General features: G+C 44.2%; 1 protein-coding gene across 3 annotated transcripts in view; it reads left to right on the top strand.

The window, feature by feature from the left end:
• The window catches only part of LOC144147096 (uncharacterized), a 393,394-nt gene extending 384,421 nt beyond the window's left edge, over positions 1 to 8,973 (top strand). For all 3 annotated transcript variants that reach the window (XM_077679154.1, XM_077679153.1, XM_077679155.1), the window contains one exon: positions 7,763 to 8,973. In XM_077679154.1, the coding sequence (XP_077535280.1) occupies positions 7,763 to 8,118 (356 nt within the window). In that variant the 3' untranslated portion in view covers positions 8,119 to 8,973. The remainder of the gene's footprint in view (positions 1 to 7,762) is intronic.
• The last annotated feature ends 16,068 nt before the right edge of the window (positions 8,974 to 25,041 follow it).

Below are 25,041 nucleotides of genomic sequence, written 5' to 3'. Positions count from 1 at the left end.
GTAAGTTATTGATGAATGCCAGTCGCGGATTGTTTTGTTAGCGGGCTTCCAAATACCTCTCAATGGGATTCGCCTGTGTAGGCACTAAAACGCGCAACCAAGTCAAAAAGTCAACGTCCGCACTACAAGCCCAAACAAAATGCGATACGATCGCAATGCGGTGATAGCTTAATAGTCAAAAAAGAAAAATAAGAATTGATAGCTGAAGTGCATAGGCGCCGGTTTAATAACGCGAGGGGCTCAGGTTTGATTGCAGCCTCAACAAAATTACCCAATCTTCTTGTGGGGAACCATGAGGATTATGCGAAGCATCATGGGGATTCCGTGTAGGTTCCAAACCGGAGCTGAACCGGCGCAGGCGGTGTCTCAAAGCAGACTGAACGCCGTGCAGCACGCGCACCTGCTTTTATACAGCTGGAGGAAAGGAGAATTGAGGAAAGACGCGCATGAGCAGGGGGGGTGTGGACGGCGCAACAACATGGGAGGGACATAGCCCCTTCCATGAGATGGCTTCTGGAGCGACAGTGCTGCTGGTGTCTTCTTGGGCCGGCATGAGACGAGCACGCTTCCCCTTTAAAGGAGCCATGAAGACAAAATACAAGTCCGGTTTATCAGAAAGAATGCTTAGTCCCGATAACAATGATACCAATATCATCGCAATCTTCGAACAAATAATGGAGATATTAAAGAAAACGTGTGAAGCCGTGGCGACCCCCTAGGCGATTTCCCGCAACTTTTCTATGACGTCACGGAACCTTGTTTGTGCGATTGGCGGCCGCCTAACTGACCTGTCGCGACGACACATGACTGGACGTCTGTAATGGGGCCTCTAGTTCCATTTGACTGCATCACTTGAATGCTAACGTGCAGTTAACGCACTGAAAATTATATTTTATTGTTGGTCCGTATGACGTCATTCTTGCTCATAACACGTCACCGTGGCGCAAAATTTGAAAGTTTTTAAATACTTCTTGCTTTTTTTTCGTTAAAAAAACATCTTTTTTGGCTCTAATGGAGCTGAGTGAGATACTGAATCCTAGCTCTTTCAAATTAAACAAACTTGTATTTTCTCTTCATGGCTCCTTTAACATAGAGTTTCTTAGTAAGTATACTAGAGCGGATACTCTCGTCGTGTGGGTGTACAGGAAGACCCCCCTTTTTGGCTTGGGCTTGGCATGACAATGGAATTCTTAAGCTGTTTTGGGGATTTCCTTCCTTCACTAAGCATTAACACATTTACGAGCTACAAGAAAGCCGAAATCCTCCCTGTTCTGTGGCACCCGTGTTCGATTAAACAGCAGATAGCGGATGATCTCACCTGACATTGCTCATGCCCCAGTCGAAGGACGCATGACTGAGCGGGTAATATGCCACGGCAAATTTGTAGCCGACGAAAAGAAGAAAGAAAACGTACTTCGACGAAGACAAGATACGACCACGCGGATACGACAGATACTGGCTCTTGTAGGCGTCTTATCGTGTCATCGTGCACGACTGTTTAACGCCACGTTTTCTTTTTTCTTGTTAAACTAGTTGGTGGTCGGTGAACCGGTTCACCACGAAGGCAACGTTTTATTAGGCACGCTCAAAACACTTTCCAAACTCTTAAACCAACTTATTATTTGCAATACAGGCAAAATTATTAAAATCGAAGTCTCTAATGAGTCCCCCCCCCCCCCCCCCCGCAAATATTAACCTTATTCGTATCTACAACATTGGCCTGCGGAATGCACAACCGTTCCGGCAAAAATACGCTTTACTTCTGTTTTCCTTAGCTTTAAAACAGCCTGTTTTATTTTCGCTTACGTAATTGCACACTATTCTTCGTGTTTTTGTGGCACTTTGTTTAAATTCGCGGTCACTAAAACGTTTCAATCCAAGCCAATATTAAAATAAGTCGAGCACGATGTATAATGGCGGCCCATGACAACACAGGCGGCCTTGATGTGAGCACCATTGACGCTTGCGCCAGATTTCTCTCTAGTGTATACTGTAAGAAACTCTATGCCCTTTAAAAGCTCCAGGAGCGAGAGTGTTGCCGTTGTCTTCCTGGGGCAGCACGAGACGAGTTGAGCATGCGCAGTGGAGCGTGGAGAGGGCTCCTGGAACGGCAGTGTTGCCGGTGTCTGCCTGGGCTGGCACGAGACGAGCCGAACATGCGCAGTGGAGCGAGGACGGCGGACGAAAGAGAGAGCGACACAGCCCCGAGCATAAGATGCTTCGCATCTAAAATTGTTCGTTTTCTTTTCATTTGCATCCACATGTCACAATCCCTCCGCCGCCAAGATTTTACGGCGAGTGTGGGAAACCCGGTTTATGCCGAGATTCTCTGAAACTCTGCCTTTCTCAAAAGCACCGGTTATTGTGCAGTTCTGTCTTCTAACTATTGCACAACTGCCTTCAAAGCGGTTTGTGTGGTGGACATCAAGCGGGGGTTTTCGATCGAACAAATAATATTGCAGACATGGGGGGCACTTCTTAGAAACTGGCGGCCCTTTATGCGGTGAACTCCTTCACTCAGCTACCTGTGACTCAACAGCACAACAGCCCGGGAAGGTGAACTTGAACGAACGATAAGAATATGTAATGAAAATCCAAATCAGAATCAATTTATTGTTCCAAAAACCACCTTGAAAGAAGCACCGAAGGCCTAAAATTTGCGGGATGAAGACGAAAGTCACCCTGGATAGTGAATGGACACAGTTGCGGAAACTATGGCGGTGAAAGAATAAAGAATTGGTCATCTGTTGCACAAAGAAAAGCTGACACTTTACGTAATTTACGCTAGACAAGCGTTTTGAATTGCTGTATATAGCTCATTATGATTCCGGTAGTCATTGTTAGAGTATAAAAGAGATAACCCCTTGATTCAATATTACCATGAAAGCCATTATCAGTCATTCCCTCAACTATTTTTATTCCTTTTCTTTAGGATATCAAGCCACCTTACGTTTTTGCCACTCAGCTTAATTACAAAGAGTATGAAAGATTTCCGTGTAAAGAACCATACACATTGGAAGAGTCAGTACTATCGAAACGCTGTAACCTAGGCAAAGATATGCGGCCAAGCATTTGTAAAGGAGCGGTCCTAACTTGCAGAGTTTTGGCTACGAACAAGCATGCGTAGTTACCGTAACGATACCTAGTTTAGATTACGTACCCATCGTCTTTTTTGGGTATGGTACAACGTGGATTGCAAATAATCTTCCCTTTGGGCGCTCAATATTTCCGGGATTTTTCTTCGGTACGCACAATCGTCCTAGTTACATTGCACTGATGTCTTCCAAAGATTTCTAATTCTCCCTACGCCTACCGTACCTGTCCGGGTAGCTCACAGCATCCCGGTGAATCGGAAAATCTCGTCACACATTTTCAAGTGCAGCTCGAGAACTTTGCGCTTTAACGGCAGCCAGTGATGTCGGTGGAGTGATCACTACCAGCTGGTCGCATTGGGCCGTGCCCCAAAACATGCTGCCGTCGTTGTGATTCGAACGGCGTAACTCGGCGGAGGAGAGTTTTTCAGCGCTGCAATACATTTTCTGCTGTCGGTGTCAAGAAAATATTTTTTATATACCAAGATATTGTAGGCAGGAGGCTTTTTATTACGCAGTGGTGATTCGCAAATTTTGATATGATGCATCATGCTGATAACTGCTGCGCTGATAACAATGCGCAGCGAAACGAACCCCTGAACCTTTATTAGTGCATCTCCTCTTGCAGATATTTCGAGTAGTAGGGCCCGGGTGCACTGCTAACACTACGCCACCAAGCGCCGCTTTTCGGAGGGGGGAAAGCCTCCTAAATATAATTTGGTGGGTTAATGGATATTTTAAACCGAAACTTTCTTAGTAGAACTAATAGCGTTCTGTCGGAAAATAACGCATTTCCAGATAGACCGGTTTGTCAACCAAAAAGCTCTATTAATATATATTGGCCTACGTGCATACTTTAAAACAGGTTTCATTTTATCAAAACGGTTATTCGAAGGAGGAACACTACTAGATAAGCCACTGCGCTCATCTATTATGAGGAAAGAGTGCAATAGTATAAATTTCTTTCATGCACCCTGTATCGTTCAACATTTAGATGTTCGTAGATCCGTTTACTTACGGAAATACGACAGGCGTCAGTGCTAGTCACTTGCGCCGTGCGTGCAGGTGGACCTCCTGTCACACCCAGTGTGTCAATCCCCCCTTTTCCCCGCTCCCAAGCCTTTAGAAGTCGTGCAGTTTAATAACTGTCTGCTGCAACGGGCCAGGAAGCAACTATTATTGTCAGCGAACTTTGCCTTGGTTTAAAGGGTAATTCTAGAAAATGAAACTCCGAAAGGCACCACCCCAGGAAAGCACGCGCCTGTTTTAATAATGACAGAACACTATGAAGTGTCTGCAATGTTTCTTGTGCATATGCGGGGTATCAGCTATGCCGGAACAGTTCCAACAAAGCCACCACCGGAATGGCCACGTCGACTTACAAGGTGACAGCAAAAACAGTGGCTGTCTTTAGTAAACGACTGAAGTTGAAGCTGAAACAGGAAGACCCCCTCCCCGCGTCTGCGACCAGGCCAGACAATAGTGTGTTTTACAGAAAACAGATAATGCGAACTGTGACATCCTGTAACAGTTTTAGTAGCTTACGCTACATATTGCGACGCCATTTCTTTACTACCCGCACAAAAGCAATACAGAGAGACTCTTCGAGCTGTCAGCGAAAAAAAAAAGAAAACTGAAGGGTTCAAATCACTAGTTTAGCCCTTGAAGTTTGGAAAAGATGTCCCCCACCCTATTACCACTCCTGCCAATGAAGAATTAGGTTGAATATGCTGTTGCGCTTATTGGTGCAATAGAGATTAAAGCTGAGAGTGCTAAAAAGTACACAACTACGAAGTACGACGAACCTGTGTTTTCACTGTTCCTCCTTCGGACTGGTTTTATCCCTGTAATGCTGAGTAGTTCAGTAGACGTTCAGAGGTCAAGTTAGGGGGAACTGAGCGACGAAGTGCAGCTTTTCATCACCGTCTGTTGTTTTACATGGGTCACGCTGCAGGTTCAACTGACCTTCTACAGATCTACTGCCTGTAAATAGACCTGAGTGGTCCATATTGAGACTAGTCCCTGAATGTTTCCGTTAACATCCAGGGTATCCCATTGAACAACTGCAGTCGTTTCTACTAGCCAAACGAAAGTTGTATTATGTCATCATAGCAAACTTAGGCTACTTCCAGTACCTACATTCCTTAACGCTTACCTCTGCAGTTAAATTGTAACAAGAAGTACAAAACGCAATTACGTAATTTATATCGTAATGTGGCACTGAAGTGATTTGTAAACATTGTGGGATTACTTCCCCATATTGTAGTCTGGAGTCCCTAGCGTATGTTCTGACCACTCTAGGTGCGTTGTTGCTACTTTCCTTAGTAGAAAACTGTATTCAACAGTGCTTCCCTCCTGTGTGTGCCGTCCTCGCCGATTTACTACGAGGTTTCGTGTAACAATTTCTCTAGGAAGCACGGCGTGATTGCGGCACTGCGCGGCTCGCTGACCCTTCCGCAATCCGTAAAGAGGTGGGGGGGGGGGGGGTGCCAGCTGGTTGTCACACTTCGTTCGCTAGTTCAAAACTAAGCCAAGACACAATTTGTGCTTGGAAGTGTTGGGCTTTATTTTGTTAGTTTCTTGACTGTATCAAGCTTAGTAGACTTTAAATTAACATAGCTTTACACAAGTGCACATGGGACGCTTCGCTGACTGGTACGCTCGCAGTAAACCGAAGGAGAGTAATGGTGGAAGAAGGGTTAGCGAAATAATAATTACTAATGATTTATAATCACCGGGACCTTTTATTGTACAAAGTGATACAAATGTATGGGAAGCACGTTTCGCGCTGGGTAAACCCGCAAAGCATCAGCTGTGCGAACAAACATTTGCGATTGCATTTTCTGTCTGAGAAATTCAGTCGCTAGAAACAACATTTCTGGGAATACGGTTCACCCTTGCATTACAAGCATTATTGAAAGAATAGTCGTCTAAGAAGCTGGGGATGCTAAAACAAGAAATAAACAGTGATAAATCTATCCCCGAGGGCGCCTGAGTTATGCAGAGTGGTTTTTGAGCACTGGATTTTTTGTTCCCAACGAGCAGGTTGGAATCCCCCGTAGGGCATGTTTTTTGAGAGTTGAGTTTTTGTATTTGTGTAATGTTTTCTATACTGAATCTACCATTATGTGCTGCAACCTTTCTTGATCCACAGGCAACCCGGTGGACTGCGTTCAGATAGACACTGATGCGCTGGCCTGTTTGCCTTGGCGCGGTGTTCACATATCCACATATGTGCCAACTTCTGCGGGCACATTACCGAAACAGGCTACTCTCGTCCTGGTGCTAACACGTCTCTAATGACACCGGAACGCGGACGACAAGCTCCAAAATTGTGGGCGAAGTGCCTTGCAGCTGAGCGTCTCCGATGCCGCGAACGGCATTCAGCCTCTGCTTGCACCTCGGCTAGTTATATTACGATCCTAAGCAGTTCTAAAAGGTCTCCCCGACGCAATCTACGATGTGCAAATTCGAAGAATCGCGGTATGCTGATTTTTATATATGGAGAATGCCCAAACAACAATAACGTCTGATTCCAATCATGTTGTTTTACAGAATAAAAACCGAAACTTTTTTGAATTCCAATCGTAGACAGCGCACAATCACATAGATTGATTGATTGGGGCGTTTAACGCTCCCGGCGCTACCCAGGCGACGACGCACGCCCTAGTGGACGGGTCTGAGATAGTTTTGACGACCTGGAGATCTTCAACATGGTCCAAAATATCCGATACATACATGCTTTCGCATGTCACCTCCACGAGAAAGCGGCCGGCGCATCCGGGAATCGATATCGCGTCCTTAGGATCAGCTGCACGGCGCCTTAAGCACTGAGCCACTGCAGCGGGTACAATCACATCACACCTTCAATACGCGTCGCTGATGTTATTTGTAGCCGCCACCGTTAATGTCGCACGGTATTTTTTTTTCTTTTTCCGGGATTTATACAATAAACACTGCTTTCTAGATTAAATGAACCATAAAAGGTGTGATGGTTTTTTATTTTCCAGTTTTTAAAGGTTTGCCAGTTAATACAGTGCAAACAAAAGAAAAATTTCGAAAGTTCGCTTTTGTTAAATCGCAATATTTACTTCCGAGATAATATTCTACTTAAAAATTGCTTCAGGTGCCTTGTTTAGGAAAACATTTCTGAAGGAGTCCGATTTTATTTCCAAAGTGCTTAATACAAATGACAGGAAATGCACACGTGTTGCGTAACTTAGAGGCCTAAGAAATATTAAGTGGCACTGAAAATAAGTTCGGCTATTTTGTTTTTACTTAAAGCTTAAAACTTGTGTGCATGGGACAATGCGTTTTATGGTTTGAAATGACAAAAGCATTTCACCCCTGTACGGAATAAACCAACGGGGAACTTCTGGGAAAATGTTTTGGCTCCCATCATCAATTTGGAATTGTTAAGAACGAGATATTCAAAATTCGAGCAATTTGTTGCATGTTGTGGGGCAAATCTACAACGTGAACCGGAAACAACCAAGAGAGTAGCTAGTAGTCTTTATTATATATGGTGGTAGAAGAGAAGACGAGTTTAAGCAACGGATTACTGTTATTACACAAAGGCACTCTATCTTATATTCTCCATATAACCTCAATCCGGCATTTACGGCAGACGGAGCCACGTTCACAAGTTTTATTGGTATGCTTCTGTGCAGCCGAGCTTGACAACGAAAGCGACGGCGGCAGCACAACTGATGACAAGGCTCCAGCAGCCTCAGGGGATCTCTCCGCCGCCCAGGCCATTCTACCGAGGGATATGTGCATCGCCTACACCACGATTCCCCCATTCGCCGCGGTGAAGAAACAGCGCATAGAATTCCCATTTCTATCAGCTGTCTGGGAAGTGTTCAGTAAGCACGCTTACAACAAGTCCCTGGGCGCCCTCATGCGGCTAGTCCACAAAATGGTGATGGAACGTTGCCCTCACGACGGAAGCGAGCAGACGCTGATGGTCGTCCAATATTCATTCACGAGGGAACTCTATTTTAACCCCGGCCTTCATGAGTGTTGAAGTTGTCGATTGCAGCGGCTCTTTTAGAATGGCATATGCGCTTGTTGTTCCGAGTGGACTAGCAGCTCGTGTGTTCTGGAGATTTATTTACCCTGCACAGATCACTGGTAGAGAGAAAATGAGTTTCGATTGCCTCAGCGTTGGCTGGTTTTGAAGTGCGTTTCTTTTTTTTCGATTTTTCTTATTATATATTCTGGGTTTCTGCAATTTCGTTCAGACAATTATTCCTACCGGAGCTAGCTAAATACTACCGCCAGTAAGGCATGTTGAGTATGGTGCTGCATGTGCTTATATTAGGAGATGACGACGACAGGAGAAGCCGACAGCCAGAGCCCATCAGGTGCTTTGCATTTCCTGGCCTGCTTCCTCAGTCCAAGAGGCCGTGGTATCCAAATGCCCGCGCCACCCTGGTTGTTAGCGAAAGCAGGTCATCCAGAGTCGGGTTAGATAACACGACCTTTCAGGGTAGCAGAACAGTTCGTACTTGCCACGAAGCTGCCTTGGGGGTGTTGGAGAGTCCAGCACCATGTGAAGGAGTGTTCGGATTGTATTTTCAGTACAGGTGTTTACGCCGGAAGAGTTCAAGAGTTCTGGGTGTATCGCATAAACTAAAGTCCCATGTTGATAGCCAAGCACTTTTCTGTTTGCTTCATGTCATCACGCTCATCAAGACCTCCAATTTGATACCCCAGAGGGCCTAATACACCATTTGAATGTGAACACAATAGCAGTTGAATCACCATTACTGTATAATAATTAAAACCAAGAATCAGTTTTTTTTCCACGTGATTTCTATAATCGAGACCTTCCCCACGCCCCCTAAAAGCACATTACAATAAAGTGTAATTCAATGCACGGCTTATCATAACTTCGTCTTTATTATGGCCTTGAAGCACTTTTGTCCCAGATATTGTCTCACACGTTTTGTTGGTCGCGGTCTTCAGTATAATGGCATGTGGCCCTAACGGCACAAGGCTATGATTTTTATTCCACTCTACGAGCCACCATGAAGATTTCCCAATTTTAACCAGGAAGGATTTTGCTTTTGTCCAATGTGATTGCCCTCATCAAGACAGTTAGCTGGGTACCGCACGCACTTCAGCGGAATCATTATCAATGTTAAACCAATCTATGACTTATCATGGCTTTGTTAGAAATATATTCTGGCAGCAATTTTTATCTTCCCACGTAATCGCTCTCATCTATGCCTTCACTTTGATACCCCATACACTCAAGGCTTCGTTTTGCATTTTATTCAATAGTATGGCTCAGCATAACGGTCTCATAATTAAAATCAGGAATCAATTTTTTATTATTCCGACGTGATCCCCCTTATAGCGATCTTCTATTTGATATCCACACGCCCTAGCGGCACCATATTGAATTTTAACCCAATCTATGAATAACAACGACTGTGTAGTGACTAAACTAGGAAGTAATTTTTTTAACTGTCCCACATGATTCCCATAATCAAGGCTTTCGTTCCATACCTCACATACTCTAGCGGCATCATTATGAATTTGAATCGAACCTGTGACTCACCATCACTGCGTCACACCCCACGTGATTCCCCTCATCAGGTATTTCAATTTGCTACTCCAAACACCCAAACGCCTTCATGTTGAAGTCTAACCCAATCTCTGATGATCCCTGACTACCTCGTGGCTCATGTGCTTCAACCAGACTTCATTCCCGAAATAACAAGTTGGGCCTATCAAATGACTAAAACCATGACAGTTTTCAAACGGTTGCCCATTTAAACAGCACAAAAACAGGCGCGCTGCACATTGACACGCCATGCCAATCCACTGCATGTTCGCCATTTCTTCCAGGGGTGGCGCTATTCTCTGGTATAGCAGCGACAGCCTTCCCAGGTTCAGGTCTTTATAATCAAGCAAGCATGTAAACAAAAGCAAAGACAGTCCCATGGACGGATCGTACCTCACAAACTCCAGGGAACAGTTGGCGTTGCGACAAGGTGTTTTGGGGGGATTAAGATTAACAGCTAAGGATAAACAGCTTTAAACAGCACTGGTCTTCACGGCCAATCCAAGATTTGTTTCAAACGCCGCTGGAGTTACGAGTTCATGTCTTTCTTGCCAATCGCGAGATATTAAACAGACGTATATGCGCCCGCACATTTCTTGAAACGGAGTGACTTTTCCAACACTAGAATCCAGATAAATTCTGAATCCATCTGATTCCGTTTTGAGTTATCAACCCAAGTGAGTTCCGAGACTATTTTGAATTTTGAGCCCTACTCAGTTATGAGTCCATTTTGGGTTCGGAGACAAAGCGAGGTCTAAATCCGTTTTGAGTTGTGAGCACGAGTGAGCTATAAGTTCATTTTGAGCTTCTTGCCCGAGTTAGTACGGAATCCATTTTGAGTTCTGAGCTCAATTGACTTCTGAGTCCCTTTCAGGTCTGAGACCGATGATTTCTGATCCCGAGCGAGTCGTGAGTCCTGAGTTTTGCACTCGCTGTAGGATTTGGATTTAACTGAACGTACATGACTTGGTCAGAAATGACTCTGAGTTTGAGTGAGGTGTGGTCCAAAATTGTATTTGTGAGTGAGTTTGCGTGAGCTGGTACAACATTGCCGATGTATAGTGATTCTAGCGCTCGCGCACTAGTTCAACCCAAACTCGGTAAATCTAAATACAGAATTCCTTTTTTTGAAAACAGAGCATACTTAATTTTAATCAAAGCATAGCTTAATCTCTATCGCATACTGAAAAGGTTGTGCACCATTTTGTATTTTCGTAGTTAAAACGTGCGAAATATGACAATGTAGATATATTTCGGTGACACACTCCAGTGGTCTATAGAATATTGTTACAGAGCAGTTTATACGAGGGATGTTGTCCCAGGTTTATAACTGAAAGGGATTGGCTAAGCGCACAGTGTATGAGTAGAATAGGAGGTTGAGGTGGTGACTGTGCCGTCCGCTTCGCGATCTGCACACTCGGCCGGGCCTGGATCTCATTACTCTAAATAAACCCATTTAATGAGTCAAGACCGTGTCAGTATTTAGGATACCAACTCAAGATGAGAAGTGGTTGCTAAAAATAAAGAATAATCATAATGGAATGTAGGTGACCACCATTATCAGGAAATACCCGTGAAATAGGTACCTATCGTTTTCACATAGAACAAATCCTCTCCAAGTGGATATTTCGAGCTTTCGCACAAACATTTTCTGGATGCACCCCTTCACGCTGTGATCACTGTTTGTGTGCGCATCTTATGCACTCCCACTCACAGAAACATAAATATTAGGATAAGGCCTAGACTTAGGTAAAGGACCACCTGGTTTATAATACGGGCTAACAAAATCCAGCTTAGGAGAGGGAAGAATCATGAGTTGTGCTGGCTACTAGTGACTGATAAACATCTTAAAATAGCGCGTACTTTACAGCACAGAAAGAAGCAAATAAGCACGGGACAGCGCTGTTCTCTATCAATTTTCTTGTGTCACAGTGTAGTCGGCGCTATTTCAAGATGTTTAGTGCAGCGTTTTGTGTCTATCAGAAGGACGCATTTGTTTAGGTGGAAAGCGAAAAGTACTCAAGAACAGTGGCTTTTAAGGCCCACTTTGTTAACCCCAGAAGCTGTATAGAAACACTCGTTAACTATAATTGTATACCCATTCCTTAACGATTGCTCCAAAACTCATGTTTATTCCTTGCTGGGGAGGAGTGGAACAGCCATAATTGACGTATACATCACCGGCAGGCCATGAATTGATCTATCTTCGCAATTACTAAAAAATAAATTACACGCAGTATAAAAAAATGTTGATGCATGACTTGTCAACTGCTTGTGTGGTCTATCGTAGAGACTTTTTTTGGTTTTTATGAAGTGCTAGTTGCTTTGAAGATTTCCCTTTAACACACTTCTTTGAAATGATATGTTAGCGTGAAAAAAATGATCGGTTGTTATCACTTTACATCTCTAAAAATACAAACATTCAGAGTTGAAACCTGCAACCCCAAGACAAGTTGGGTCAACTTTGCCTGCCTATCCTGATTTCGCATGCATTGGTAGACGCGTCCCAATGTGTGATCTGTAAGACTTAAATTTATTATCTCTTGCTTGAGGAACATGTGTATCAATCACACTGTTTTCTCCTTCTGAGATAATCCTCGTTTCACGGGTCATGTGAAAATAAATAAATAAATAAATAAACAGGTAAGTAGGTAAATATAGAAATAAATAAAATAAAGATATTTTGTGGAAGTACGACAAAAAGCGTTAAAACAAGAAAAAACATGCTCATAGCGTCCGTGAGAGGAAAACCATGGACCTTCAAACTGACTTTCTAGCTGCGGATAATTTCTGCTAGAACATTGCCTGCCGGTATTAGGCAAGTCTACGATTCACTGTAGGTTTTATGGTTCAAAAAAGTATACTGAGAAGCTCGTGTTTGGCACTCAATATTTGAAAGTTCCGAAGGAAAGTGACCCCTAAAGAGCTCCCGCAGCACAAACGTTATACATAGGACTTTTATACATAAGCACAACGTTATACGTTATACATAAGCACAAACGTTATACATAACTTACTACACGCATTGTAAATATTATATGTAAATATTATTCAAGTCATTTTAGGATCACTGGTTTCACAAGCCCGTCATCGTAAGCTGAGCTCATTAAAAAGCCCAAACTTGAAGGAATACCAAGGGTATTCCTTTCAACTGTGTGTATGTATTGGCCGTGAAGTAAATACCCGTACCTAATAGGATGGGTAGGACAATAAAGAATGACATCGGAACTGCACAAAATAAGCTAATGCAACTGAGAAGCTAATGATATTGTACGCTTTCCGCGTCCAACAGAGTGAAGTTCAGTTTGAGCTGAAGTAAAGAAAGTGGAGTGGCTGCTTAATCACGTAAAGTAAATGCTGAAGGGTATGTCCGCACACCTTATCCTGTTTTATTGCAAAAGTGAGGAAAACGCAATTGCTCAAAAATACAGCAACAGCTTGCTCGACTCACCGGTGGAAGCACAGATTTCCGATGGGGAGGATTGCATAAAAAAATTAAAATCAAGTTGGGGAAACTTGGTTCTGTAATGAAAACCGCTGGATTTCGGAAGGCGAGTTCACCCAGCAAGCGGTGGCCCACGGTCTACCCCTGTCTCCAAATTTTACAAAGTGGACGTAGTAAATGTGAGGTGGCTTTCGACAATAAAATATACGAATACACTGGGATATACAGGCGTAATATAACAGCAATACATAGAGACGAAGCTTGTTTACGGTGACATCGTTTTGCAGAGACTGTATGGGTGATCGGCCAACAATCGTAGTCATAGCAACGGATAAAAGCGCATTACTGTATGGGAAAACGAAAAAGGCGATGGTAAACAGATGAAATATTTGCACCGATAGACACGTTTTTATAGTGCCTAACTTTTTCTCAGCCCTGCCAAAAGGCCACTATTGTTGGTGGAGTGCCCGATGGACACTCTTTCGGCCTAGAATAGTATTTAAATTGCGGGGAAAGATGCGAATACACCTTCTGCGGGTTCTTCCGCTTATAAGCTTCAAACCAGCCAATTTTCCACAGCCTCGCACTCGAGCATAGCAGTGGCTCAATTCCAACGGCCAGACGTCAGTAGATCTCTCATATGTAGAGGCCGGATTTTAAGGCACTACAAACGCACTTTAGGGGCCACAAACACGCTGGAAAAATGTCGTTTTAGGCCTCTAATGTCGTATATATATGCACTATGTGTTTACATACTCACAAATAATTTCACATGAAGGCGTTTGTGACCTGTGCTTACGAAACGAAAACATAAAAAATGTTACTGTTTATGATGGCACAAAGGAGCCAACAGTTTATATAGCCGTTCGACTAATGGCCCCATATAACTACTGGTCTACGGCCTTCAGTTGCCAATATTCAATACGTGCACAGCTATCATTCGTGTTCAACAATCACTTTCGATTGCTCGAGCGTCACATACAGGGAACTAAGCGTGAAAATGCACACTGATTAGTTAAAAAGCGTTACTTTATGTCTGCCCAACACAACTAAAGTACGACACAACGAAAACAAGTACGAATTACAAACGCAAGACAGTCACAATTTATTCAGAACTTTACATGTTCCATAATGAAGACTGCAGGCACATTCCTGGCAGTTTTGATATGCAATGATATGACCGAAATTGTACATAATAGACGTCTCAAAAATGTTAAATACACTTCCACACATATGAAGGACATTTTCAAAACGTGTTTAGCAGCGGTACATATTTTTTATTTAACAGCGCATTTGAAACCCGCCGGCAGTGTGAATTTTAAGGCCCAGGGATATGCAGCTGAGCAGTAATGTTTCGTCGTAGGGTCTTCAATATAGAAGTGCTGATGAAGAAGGCGGGTTGGATGCGGAGCCGCTGTGTTGGAAATAGAGTTGGATTTTAGTGTGCTTGTAGAAACTAGGATGCGACGGCGCATGCCTCAACAAATCTGTGTGGAGGGCTCCCTGAGCGTAGTTTGTTAATCACTATAAAAATTGGGGACACAATACCGAACTCCTACCACCTCCAGATTTGTAGATTCAAGAAGGTCCTTCTAGTCACTGAGTATGAGCTCGCCAGCTTTAACGGAAGGCTGAACGATGACAAATATTGCTGGAACTTAGCTGTACTTGGGACCATTCGATGGCTTAACCTACACTGGAATTCTGAAGAGCGGACCAGCAAGGACTCCTGCAACTTCTTTAAAGACAGAAAATTTGTCGTTCTTGTCCAAGAAGTACTGTAACTTCCAATGTGCGTTTTCTTGGTGCTTCAGAAACCGCGGCGATTTTCTTCGGTGCATATAGATATTTCCTATTTGGAGTTTCTCTTAAAATTTCACGTTTCTTGATAGCGTTTACGAGGAACGTGAGGTTGGCGCACTGTTATGATAGGTTTCCTTGGAGGTTATCCACAGAGAGGACATCAGCCTTCGTGAATGTAAAACTATCGTCAAGTGAAACGCCATTAATCACGGCTTTGATGACGGAAAACTATCAGTTAATACTGAACAGCTACTAGCTATGTTCCCTAACATTTGACTATCGGCTCTGGCAGAATGAGTACGGCAACGTCTCTTTAAACAAGCCATAAAAATTAAATTAGAAAAAAAACGTGATTGCAACGATGAAATGTAGTCACTGACCAAGTCAAAAAAGCCGTTTGACGTTTCGGTACCCCTACGAGTACTTTGGTCACAATCACTAGATTCTTAACAACGTACCCGTAGGAGGGCCGAAACGTTAAACGGGTTTTTTGGCTTGGTCGGTGACCTAACTTTCATCGTTGCAATAATGCTTTTACCTCACCAGAAGGTATTCTGTCAACCACTGGACTACAAAACATAGAAGTACCGTGTGCGTCACATATTCTTTTTTTCATTTACTTTTCACTCACTTTTCCGCCGAAGGCTCCACGCGGCTGTTTTTCGAGAGTTGGTTGAACAAGAGGACTAGGTGGCAGCCAAAATAGTTTAGAACCGTCAATGTTACCCGGAAACATGAATAAAAATCTCAAACTTCCCTCGAAAGGGAAACTTGAGGCTAAATAGTGTTCATATAGCCATCGCATGTGTTCATATAGCCATACAGGAGAACGGCCGACGCGCGGCACCAGAATGTACATTTTTCATTGGCCTAGCGGTCCTCGGCATAAACTACGGCAAGTGAACGGCCGCAGAATGTTTAGCAACAGGTGTTCAAGAGGAGACCAGCCTACGTAAGGTGACAGGTTATACGTCATTCTTTTGCTAAGCGGCGTACAGCCGAACCACGGCATAGGTCGGGGCGCCGACAATTTATGCACAGACGTGTTTGGAAGGAGACCGGCTGGTGTAGGACCAGTTTTTTCTTGGGTGAAGAAGGAGCCGTTAGGGAGCCGAATCACGCAGACGCGTTTTTTTATCCGCTCGGTGTTTCTACGTTTTAAATGAACAAACTTCGTTTGTGAAACAGTAATGAGTGTTCTACTGAACGGGCATGGTGCAATGACTCACTGTACATTACCAGAAAACCTTTTACGCCATAGGAATGCCATTTGTTGCCACAAGAAGATTCTACCGCACCGACGGGTGAGCTAAGCCTCGCCGGTCATAGCCGCTACCACGCCTCGCACACCGGCTTCGTCGACTCATTAGCTCGAGGCTATTCGCCCCTTCAATAAACGGAGACCATTGGAGACATCGAGCCGGCAGAGATGTTCGACGCGGGGTGGCCGTGGTACACCAAAATAAGTGGCCTTAATTGGCGTCGAGGAAGCGGTCGCCACGCAGGAGCTCAACCGGCGCCATGTCAAGGACTCACTCCCCACCAAAGAAAGGCAAGAGCGTAAAAGCGCAAGTTTGCGACTATTCTTCTCACACTAATAGTGCGAAAAACAATGTTGCACTATTTTGTTGGTGTTAAACGTACAAGAGGTCAAACTCGTGCATTGGTAGGCCTAACTTCGTGCCCTGCTTCATGGGATTTTATGAGTGTCTATTTAGAAACACGTGTTATTTTAAATTTGTCATAACAAGAGAGCCCTGTGAATGACGAAGCCTCGATGTTAATTTACTTGCGGTGTTTGAAGGTGAGCTTAGCTACGCTTAGGAAATGACTCATTTGCTTAAACATAATCGGCAGCATCTTAGCAAACATGGATTTCGTCGGGGTTTTCTTGCTCAACGAAGCTTGTTGATTTCACGCACGATTTCGCTCTAGCAATGGATAAGCTTAAAGTAGTCGACTGTATTTTCTTGTACTGCAAAAAAAGCATTTGGAGGTTTTCCATATCAACATCTTGTTGGTATAGTGCGGGCTCTAAACTGAATGAATCGGTTAATGCATGGATAGCCGAGTATATCTCTCTAAGACTGCAGTCGGTCGCTCTCAACGGTTCGTCCGGATATGTACCCGCGACCTCAGGAATTCCCAAAGGGTCAGTTGTGGGCCCTCTTTTAAGTGCGAATGCACTTCTTAAGCGACCCTGAACCTGCGTCCACCAGCGATGTCGCCATAGCATACCCACGTGGGGGTGTGGCCAGGAATCTCCTCGTCTTCCTTGGCAACGGTGGGAGATGGGCGCGCGCTGCCTGGCCGCTGACATGGCACATACCCACGTGGGGGATTGGCCAGAAATCGGGCGTGAGAAGGGCTAATGCACCCGCTTAAAGGAGTACTGACACGAAATTTCAAAGCTGAGATCCGCTCTAGCAATCAAGTACAACGACAACACAAATAGGTGTCTGTGAATAAATGCATCTTTCTTTCTTTGTAATTGTGTGTGTGTGTGTGATCTCTCTTTCGCGAACATTACCGAACCGCGCAAATTCAACTCGTGCATTCGCACTTTCACATTCTTCCCCTCGGGGAAATGCGGGGAATTTTTTGTTTCTGTTATATATAAATGTTATTACTATTGGCCTCAAATCTTTGTTCAAATTGTTCGCGAATGACTGTGTAGTTTACAGGACTATAGCAAATGAACGTGATTCCGAATACCTGCAGCATGATTGTAGTTTAATAGCATTCTGGTGCGCTGATTCAGAAAAGTCGTTGAATGTTAAAAAGTGTGTTAACGTCAGCTATACAAGAAAACCTTCATTCCCATTGAACACGTATACCGTAAATTACAGTGCTTTAATAACGGCCGGGGAATATAAATAACTGGGAGTTATTTACAGAAAGGTTAGAGGTTAATTAAGTATGTTCACAACACAAAAGATACGGCTGCACGTGTTTTTGGCTTTCTGAGATAATATTTCAGCGAACCTCCATCTACCTTAAAAGAACAACCGTATTTTACTCACGTGCGCTCAATGTTGGAGTACGCATGTTTTTTTCTGGGATCCCTACCCCAAAGAGCTGGTTGATACACTCGAAAACATACAGAATAGGGCAGTGCGATTCGTATTAGATAATTGGCACTGTCAACTTAACATGAGGGGAAGAAAAAGTAAACTCGAATGGTAAGACGAAAAAGATCAGAGACGAAACCTTAGGTTGAAATTTTTTCGTAATATATATCATTCAAAAACTAGAATATACGGGGAGAAGTATATCCAAGTGCCATTCTACATATCCCAAAGTGGGACCGCAAATTTAAAGCAAAATATGAACTTTTCTTTAAAGGTGACGCCTTGCGTGATTCATTTTATCTCAGATCAATACGAGAGTGTAATTATCTTCCACGTATGATTGTACCAACTGTTTATGATGACGATTTTCATGGCGCTTTGTGAAATTATTTTGTTATTTCGTCTCATATTTGATGCTTAATGTCATGTATCTCGCTGATGTAATGCAGGCAAAGGCAAGCAGGTATCAAAGAAATAAATAAAAAATAAATAAATAACTAAAATCACTAAATAAAAAAAATAAACTTGCGGAGCCGCAAGTTCGCCTCCGACGGGTTGAGAACCTTACGCATTCAAACTTGAAAAATGAAATATTCATTGTTTCATTCGTTGCAGTATGCAAGGTTCGCTGTATCAATACTACCATTGCTGTTATTGGTTTTAAACAAATTCTGAAACTCTTGTCTTACGCCTTTCCTTGCGTGAACGCAGAGGGATACAACTGCAGCCACCTGAAAACGACGTCATTCACAACGCGTCTAGAATTTTTTTACCGTTGTACGACATTAGAGGAAAATTAAGTTCTTTTGGGTTATTAAGTGGTGTGCACGTAACTCATAAAAACAACTTCAAAAATAGATTGAAAATGAAAGCACATGTTCGATCTCTCCAAGGATCAGCCCTGTGAAAGATCATCAGAAAAGTTGACCGAGCAGAAAATTTTTCTGCAAGAAAAATGGGCAAATACTGGACACACTTTTTGTGTGAAAAAAATTATATTGAATGCTCCTTAGTTTTTTATGGGGTACCAAAACGCTTCGTAAAGGCATTCACGCCGGTTTTATATACAACAAAACTCGCCAAGCAACTGTTGTAAAAATAGTTGATTTAGTCAGAGCATGAAAGTGCTCAGGAAGACTGTCCAAAACGAAATTGGCTAAAAGCGGTACTTTCATCTTTGTGAAATTCAACAGCCTCCCCTCATTCCCCGTTTATTGCAGGTAAGCCGCCCACAGAATATATCAGGACATAGACAATACATCTATTCCAGCTCAACAAAGAACTGAATATTTTCTGTATTAAACAGTACAAGGGGCACAGCAATTAAAGGAACGACGATTTGTGAGCACTGTTTAATAAATGAATTGTGGTGTGAACTGACGCTGATAATTAAGCAAGGCTGCGCTGAAGGCTGGACGGCTGGTGGTTGCGCACGGGCTCACTTTGATGTGGTTGAATTGATGTGGCGACTGAGTCATCTGCTTGCGCAACATGCAGTGACCGGCCTTAGTCTAGTTAACGTGCTGTGGCTAACTCCCATACCCGTAGCACGGCCGTATTTCCGGCAGCTTCAGCCCTGCTGGAGTACGACGACCGCCTCTCGGCTGTCGTCCAGTGGCCGTACTTTGGAATGGCCGGAGCCCTATGGTTCGAATCTGGCCGTATGAACGTAAGCCGGTCGACTGGCCCCCGGAAACTGGCTGTTGGACAGCCATGGGAGTACGGCCGTATACGGCCAAAAGGCCCACATTTGGATACGGGCCTAACATGGCTACCGAAAAACGGCCGGACAGAAAATCACCGGCCGAAGTACACCGGCTTGATTTAGGCCGAATAGTCCTGGGCTGCCTGGGTATTGTTGAAAATCGTAAAGGCGATGGGAAAAAGTGTGCGCCGTGAAGCAGAACGAGAGAGTCGGCACTCATTCATAACGTGCATAAACCCAAACACAGATACTCACAAAATCTGGACACGTATATGCAAATTAAAAGAACTAGACACACAGCTGCCCCTGGTTAGTACAACAGGAGACACACGACTGGCCCGAGCTGAATAATTGTGCGTTTTGCGAAGACATACAGGACACACACAGAGAGAGAGAGGGAAGATCTTTATTGAAGAAAAAATAGTTGGGGTTTAGGAAAACGTGGTAAAGAGATGACATGCAGCCCAATGGCGGAACCTGAAGGTAATGGTGGAGCCAGCGGTCTTCAGTCAGTGAATCAGTCGTGACTCAGTCAAGTTAGGCCACTAGCAATACCAACAAAGCGAATGTGAAACTACAGTGAGGCCAACGGTACTTACATTACCCATAATATACTGATCTGAGCGGGGGGGGGGGGGCAGCGCTGAACCCTCCTAAGCTTCTCATGGCTCCAAGACTGCCTATACAGACACTCTCGCTATGCATGCAGGCAATCAGAATGGGACAGGAAGGGTTATTTGAATAACACAGGAATAAGGTTTTGTAAAACAATAATGTCAATGAGAGCAAAGGGGAGAATGTGCAAGGACATTCATTATCCTTGAAACAGATACAGTTTTGTGAAAGAAATTGGAGAACAACATGCTCAGCGGGTGGAAGCCGAACGCGCGACCGCAAGAATGCGCGTCTGGTGCGATGACACTACGATACCCGCCGAGCTTAGCTCCCGTCCACTTTCCAGGGAGTTATGTTACGGTAATTGTTTCGCATCATGAACACCTTCTTCTGCAAACGGGAGACCGGGAGTGGACGTGGAGCAGCCCGAATGGGGAGCAAAAAATTTAAATACGCTTCATATTATGCGAGAGAGAGAGAGAGAGAGAGAGAGAGAAACTTTAATCACAGTTGAAGTGAGCACATTTGTGGTCGGGGTCTTCAGTCCAAGACTCCATTGGTACGACTGGCTGTCTTCGCCCTTTCCGCTAGCAAAAGCTGCGTTTCTGGAGAAGAGCTGGCCAGCGTACTCTCCCACTGCTCGCGTGAGGGGTTGGGGATGGGGGGAAGATCTGGGTTCAGTTGACATTCCCAGACAATATGGTACAGTGTGCCTGGTCCTTGGCAGTGAGTCCATAGGGGATCGCAAAGAGTAGGGTGGATGGCGTGTAGTCGTGTTGGGTGGGGGTAGGTAATATTCTGTAGTTGTCTCAGGATGACTTCCTGTTCTTTCGTGGTCTGATCGGTGACTGGGGGATAAAGTTGTCTCGCTAGTCGATAATGTTGGGTGACGTCGGCGTATGTGAGGAGCGGTTGCCAGGTTCACTCCGACTCTTCTTGCGGTGCCCGGTGGGCGAGTTCTCGGGACAGGACGTGTGCCGTCTGGTTGACGCGAAGAGCGGAGTGGGCCGGGGTCCAAATGATTGTGACCTGCTTCTGCGGTGGCCGTTGAAGGAGAACTCGAAGCGCTTGTCTTGAAACTGTACCTGCTTGGTATGCTCGGCAGGCGGCTTGGCTGTCCGTAATAATTCATATTATGCGATAACCCTGGCATCGCACAGGATGTGTAAGTGCTCGGAAGGGTAAAGCGTAGTGACCACCTTATGGTAATATCTCGAATTAGGCTAGATTTGAGGAGGCACCGTAACAAGCTAGTACTTAAGAAGCCGATCAATGAGCTAACAGGAAGACAGAAAGTTGAAGAATACAGGATCTCGCTGCAGTGCCTATATTCCGCTCTTATTAAGGAAGCAGAGTTTACGACACAGGAAGCCAGTGACAACATTACACAGAAAAATAATAAATATTCCGATTCAGCAGTTTTGCAAACAGACTATAAGAACATATATTGAAGTGCGAAAGGTAGCTTATTTCCCGTATGTCCCTAAAAGTGGCTTAGGTGCCAGGTGGCTTATGTTCCTGAAATTTTCCGAAGGTAACCACATTTCTTTCTCTCTGAATCGGCAACCAATACGTAACCAGTATTATTTGCTTGGCTAGCGTTATAAGAAGCAAATGAGGCTAAGCACTTGGGGTTTACATTTTGCGAACATCTTTCACAAAATTGTCACTTACAATGCACCACTCTAAAAGCAGGGCCCGTACTTCACTTCATTAAAGGGAACCTTAATCATGGTCCAGTCGATACCACGAAAACTCTATACCCAAGCCACATTCGCCTAATGTTTAAATACGTGTCCGCATTATGAAAAGCGCCCTACAACGTTTTATTGACAGTCTAAAAGCAATACGCAATTGAAATTTACTCATTCCGAGTAGAGTTACATATTTAACACGCCACCTATGTCTCCTACAATCTTTCACCCCACCGAATTGTCTTATTTCTGTTTCCTACTAAACATGTTTTGCATTCACACACCAGTGAACAAAGAGGAACATCTGTAACCATCTACACATATATCCGAGCTTTGCGATAATCCACGGAAAATAAAAGAAGTGTGCAGGCGTACAACCACCCACCAGAATTCTGTATTAGCTATCATGACTCGCCCACTGAACCTGCTCCCTCTTGACGTAATTAAGGTTGGTTCTGATGTAAATTTCTCTCCTGCACTCCTTGATTATATTTGTAGATGAGATTGTACGCACCATTGCACCACTGAAAACTTCCATTGTTGTTTTTACAATGCTATCCAGCTTGCTGTGTTCTTCGCCGTATCTTGTTCACTGAGCTTTGTGCACCTTGTAGTGGGTTAATATTGGTTCTTGATCACTGCGTTATCGAATGCACATGTGAAGTAAACAATAAATATGCCTACTACTCTTGTTACGGGTTGGCGTGTGCAGCTGTTTAATACAATGAAGGTATGAATTTTTCCGTAAAATTGTTTGTTATTGTCTTCGTGTCTGCAGAAACAAGCAATGAATATGGGTCAACTGCTGTTTCATGGCCAACGAGCGATATAGGTAGTTAAACAAACAAACAAGCAAACAAACAACCAAACAAACACAAACCAATAAATAAATAAACTAATACAATGTTAAATGTAAAAATGTGTTGCGAGTAGTTGTGCTCTCCGCACAGCTAATTCGCCGGAGGTTGGGCCCAAGGCTTTCTTTTTTCCAGCACACGTCCCCATCATCGAAAGGGATCATCTAGGGTCGGCCGCAATGAATTTACAGGTGCGGTGAGGATGCGCGATGAGAGGAAAAGTAGAGCAGTCCTCGTGACCAAGGATGAGGATGAGGTCGGGGTGAGCACCGGCGCTGGAACAGCATTGCGCGGCAACGCACGGAAGCAACGTACCAAGACCTCAGAGCTGCGGTGGAGTTCGGAGCAGACGAATGGAACCGTCGTCTGTTCATATCATGCCTGGGCCCATGGGTATGGTCTCAGAACATCATAGGATGGAGGCAGGAGGTTGGGGAGTGGTCACGTCCATGACTTACCTTTAAACTAACTTGAAGAAAATAGGTTGGGTCACAGCTTTCTTCTTCTTTGCGTGACATGTCGCCCTCATCACAGCGACCATCACTGTACAGATGCAGTGAGTATGCGGGATAAAAAAGTGGAAATGTCATCGGCGCCATGGGTTAGGATGATTTTAGGGGTGAGCACTAGCCCCGGAGGAGCAATGCCCACTGAAGTAGTGGAGCAACAGCCAAAGGCTTCAGGAATGCGTCGGAGATGTGGGTGAAAGAACAGTGCCATTGTTTGGCAATACATACCTGGTCACGTCGGTGATTTTGCGGAACAAAATATAATAGGCACACAGGGCTGGGGAACGGATGGTCACGTTTATTGCTCACCGAGTCTCGGAAGTGCCGACGCTGACCAAGAGGATTTGGATGAAGATCAGGAGAGCAGAAACAAAGCAAAGAAGGAGCCAGTGTGGGGATGAACTGCGGGACATCTTTCAAAATATTTACGTGACTACATGACACATGAAATAAACCATGTAAATGGTAGCGATAAATATAAGCTAGTTACACGTTGTCAGCCACGATAGAGAGACCTCGCAGCTTTGCTGCGTACACAGCTTGGGCTTCACCAACGGTTGCGGCCATAGCTGTCTTTTAACGGGGACAATACGATCTTCAAAATTCCGTCTTTTAGCTTGCACTAAGAGTAAGAAGGTTTTTGATCTAAAGGAGCACCCAAATGTAACAGCGCTCTGAGGCATTGATAGTAAATGGACTGATACTCAGGTGAGTGTGCACAATTCCCACCATCCAGTTTAGAACACTGGTGTGCGTGCTGCATTGACGTTTCCGTCAGCTCAAATAGGGCCCCTAAAAAGCTGTCGGGGAAGTGTGGCGGGGAAAACACGTTTTTTTAGTGTGGTAGTAAAGGAACTGTAGTCGTTACTTTTCTTACGCTTTTTCTTGAAAGGATCTGTTGCTTTGTTTCCAAAACTGAGTATCACCTTGTCATGTGCGCCATATAAAGAATTTCTGAGATCTTGAATCAAGAACACCACTTGCCAAATAAACGCGTTTGACAATTATTGTGGGCATCTTCAACGGAGGGTGGGAAATCATTTTGTTCAATACGAACATTAGGAAATACTCAGAACGTTCGAGGCTCACGAAGTACTCCTTTTGTACTGCAAGAGCTTCGGTTATTTCTCGGCTTCTCATTGATGCGAAAAGATGCAGGATTTCCTGATTTCTGAACACCGTACTTTCCACTAGCGTAGAAGTTTTATAAACCATTCCATAATAGCCTAGGAGCAATTGGAAGGTCACGAGATGATGCGCTGGATAAGCCGCGAGTGTGCAAACCAATAAGTACGGATGACACAGCACTGACTATGTCGTACGTACTCAGATGCCGCGCGTAATTCCCTCTTCCGGCGTCAAGCGAGAACGGAAGTACCAAAATGGGCATAACAAGTTGGACGAAACTGGTATGAAGAAGACAGGGTGGTGTTACATACAACAAAATAGAGGGAATGGTAGCACCTACTCAGCCGCCACTCTGGGTGCGCCAGTCTATTCCTCATTGGATCGCAAAACGTTTTTGAGGAAAGGTAAGTATCGGGTTCATTTTGCTCACATTGCTTCAGAACGTACTACACGTTCACTGCAACAATCTCATCCTATTCGGATTAAGCGTAGATGCTGACACGCCTCGCAAGCAATAAATCCAGTGCTGTGTGTTCTATGCCGGTATT

The sequence above is a fragment of the Haemaphysalis longicornis genome, unplaced genomic scaffold (assembly GCF_048455015.1).
Source record: "Haemaphysalis longicornis isolate Haplotype H1 unplaced genomic scaffold, Haemaphysalis longicornis Haplotype H1 scaffold_7, whole genome shotgun sequence".
Taxonomy (NCBI): Eukaryota; Metazoa; Arthropoda; class Arachnida; order Ixodida; family Ixodidae; genus Haemaphysalis; species Haemaphysalis longicornis.
This window is presented reverse-complemented; position numbering and strand designations above follow the sequence as displayed.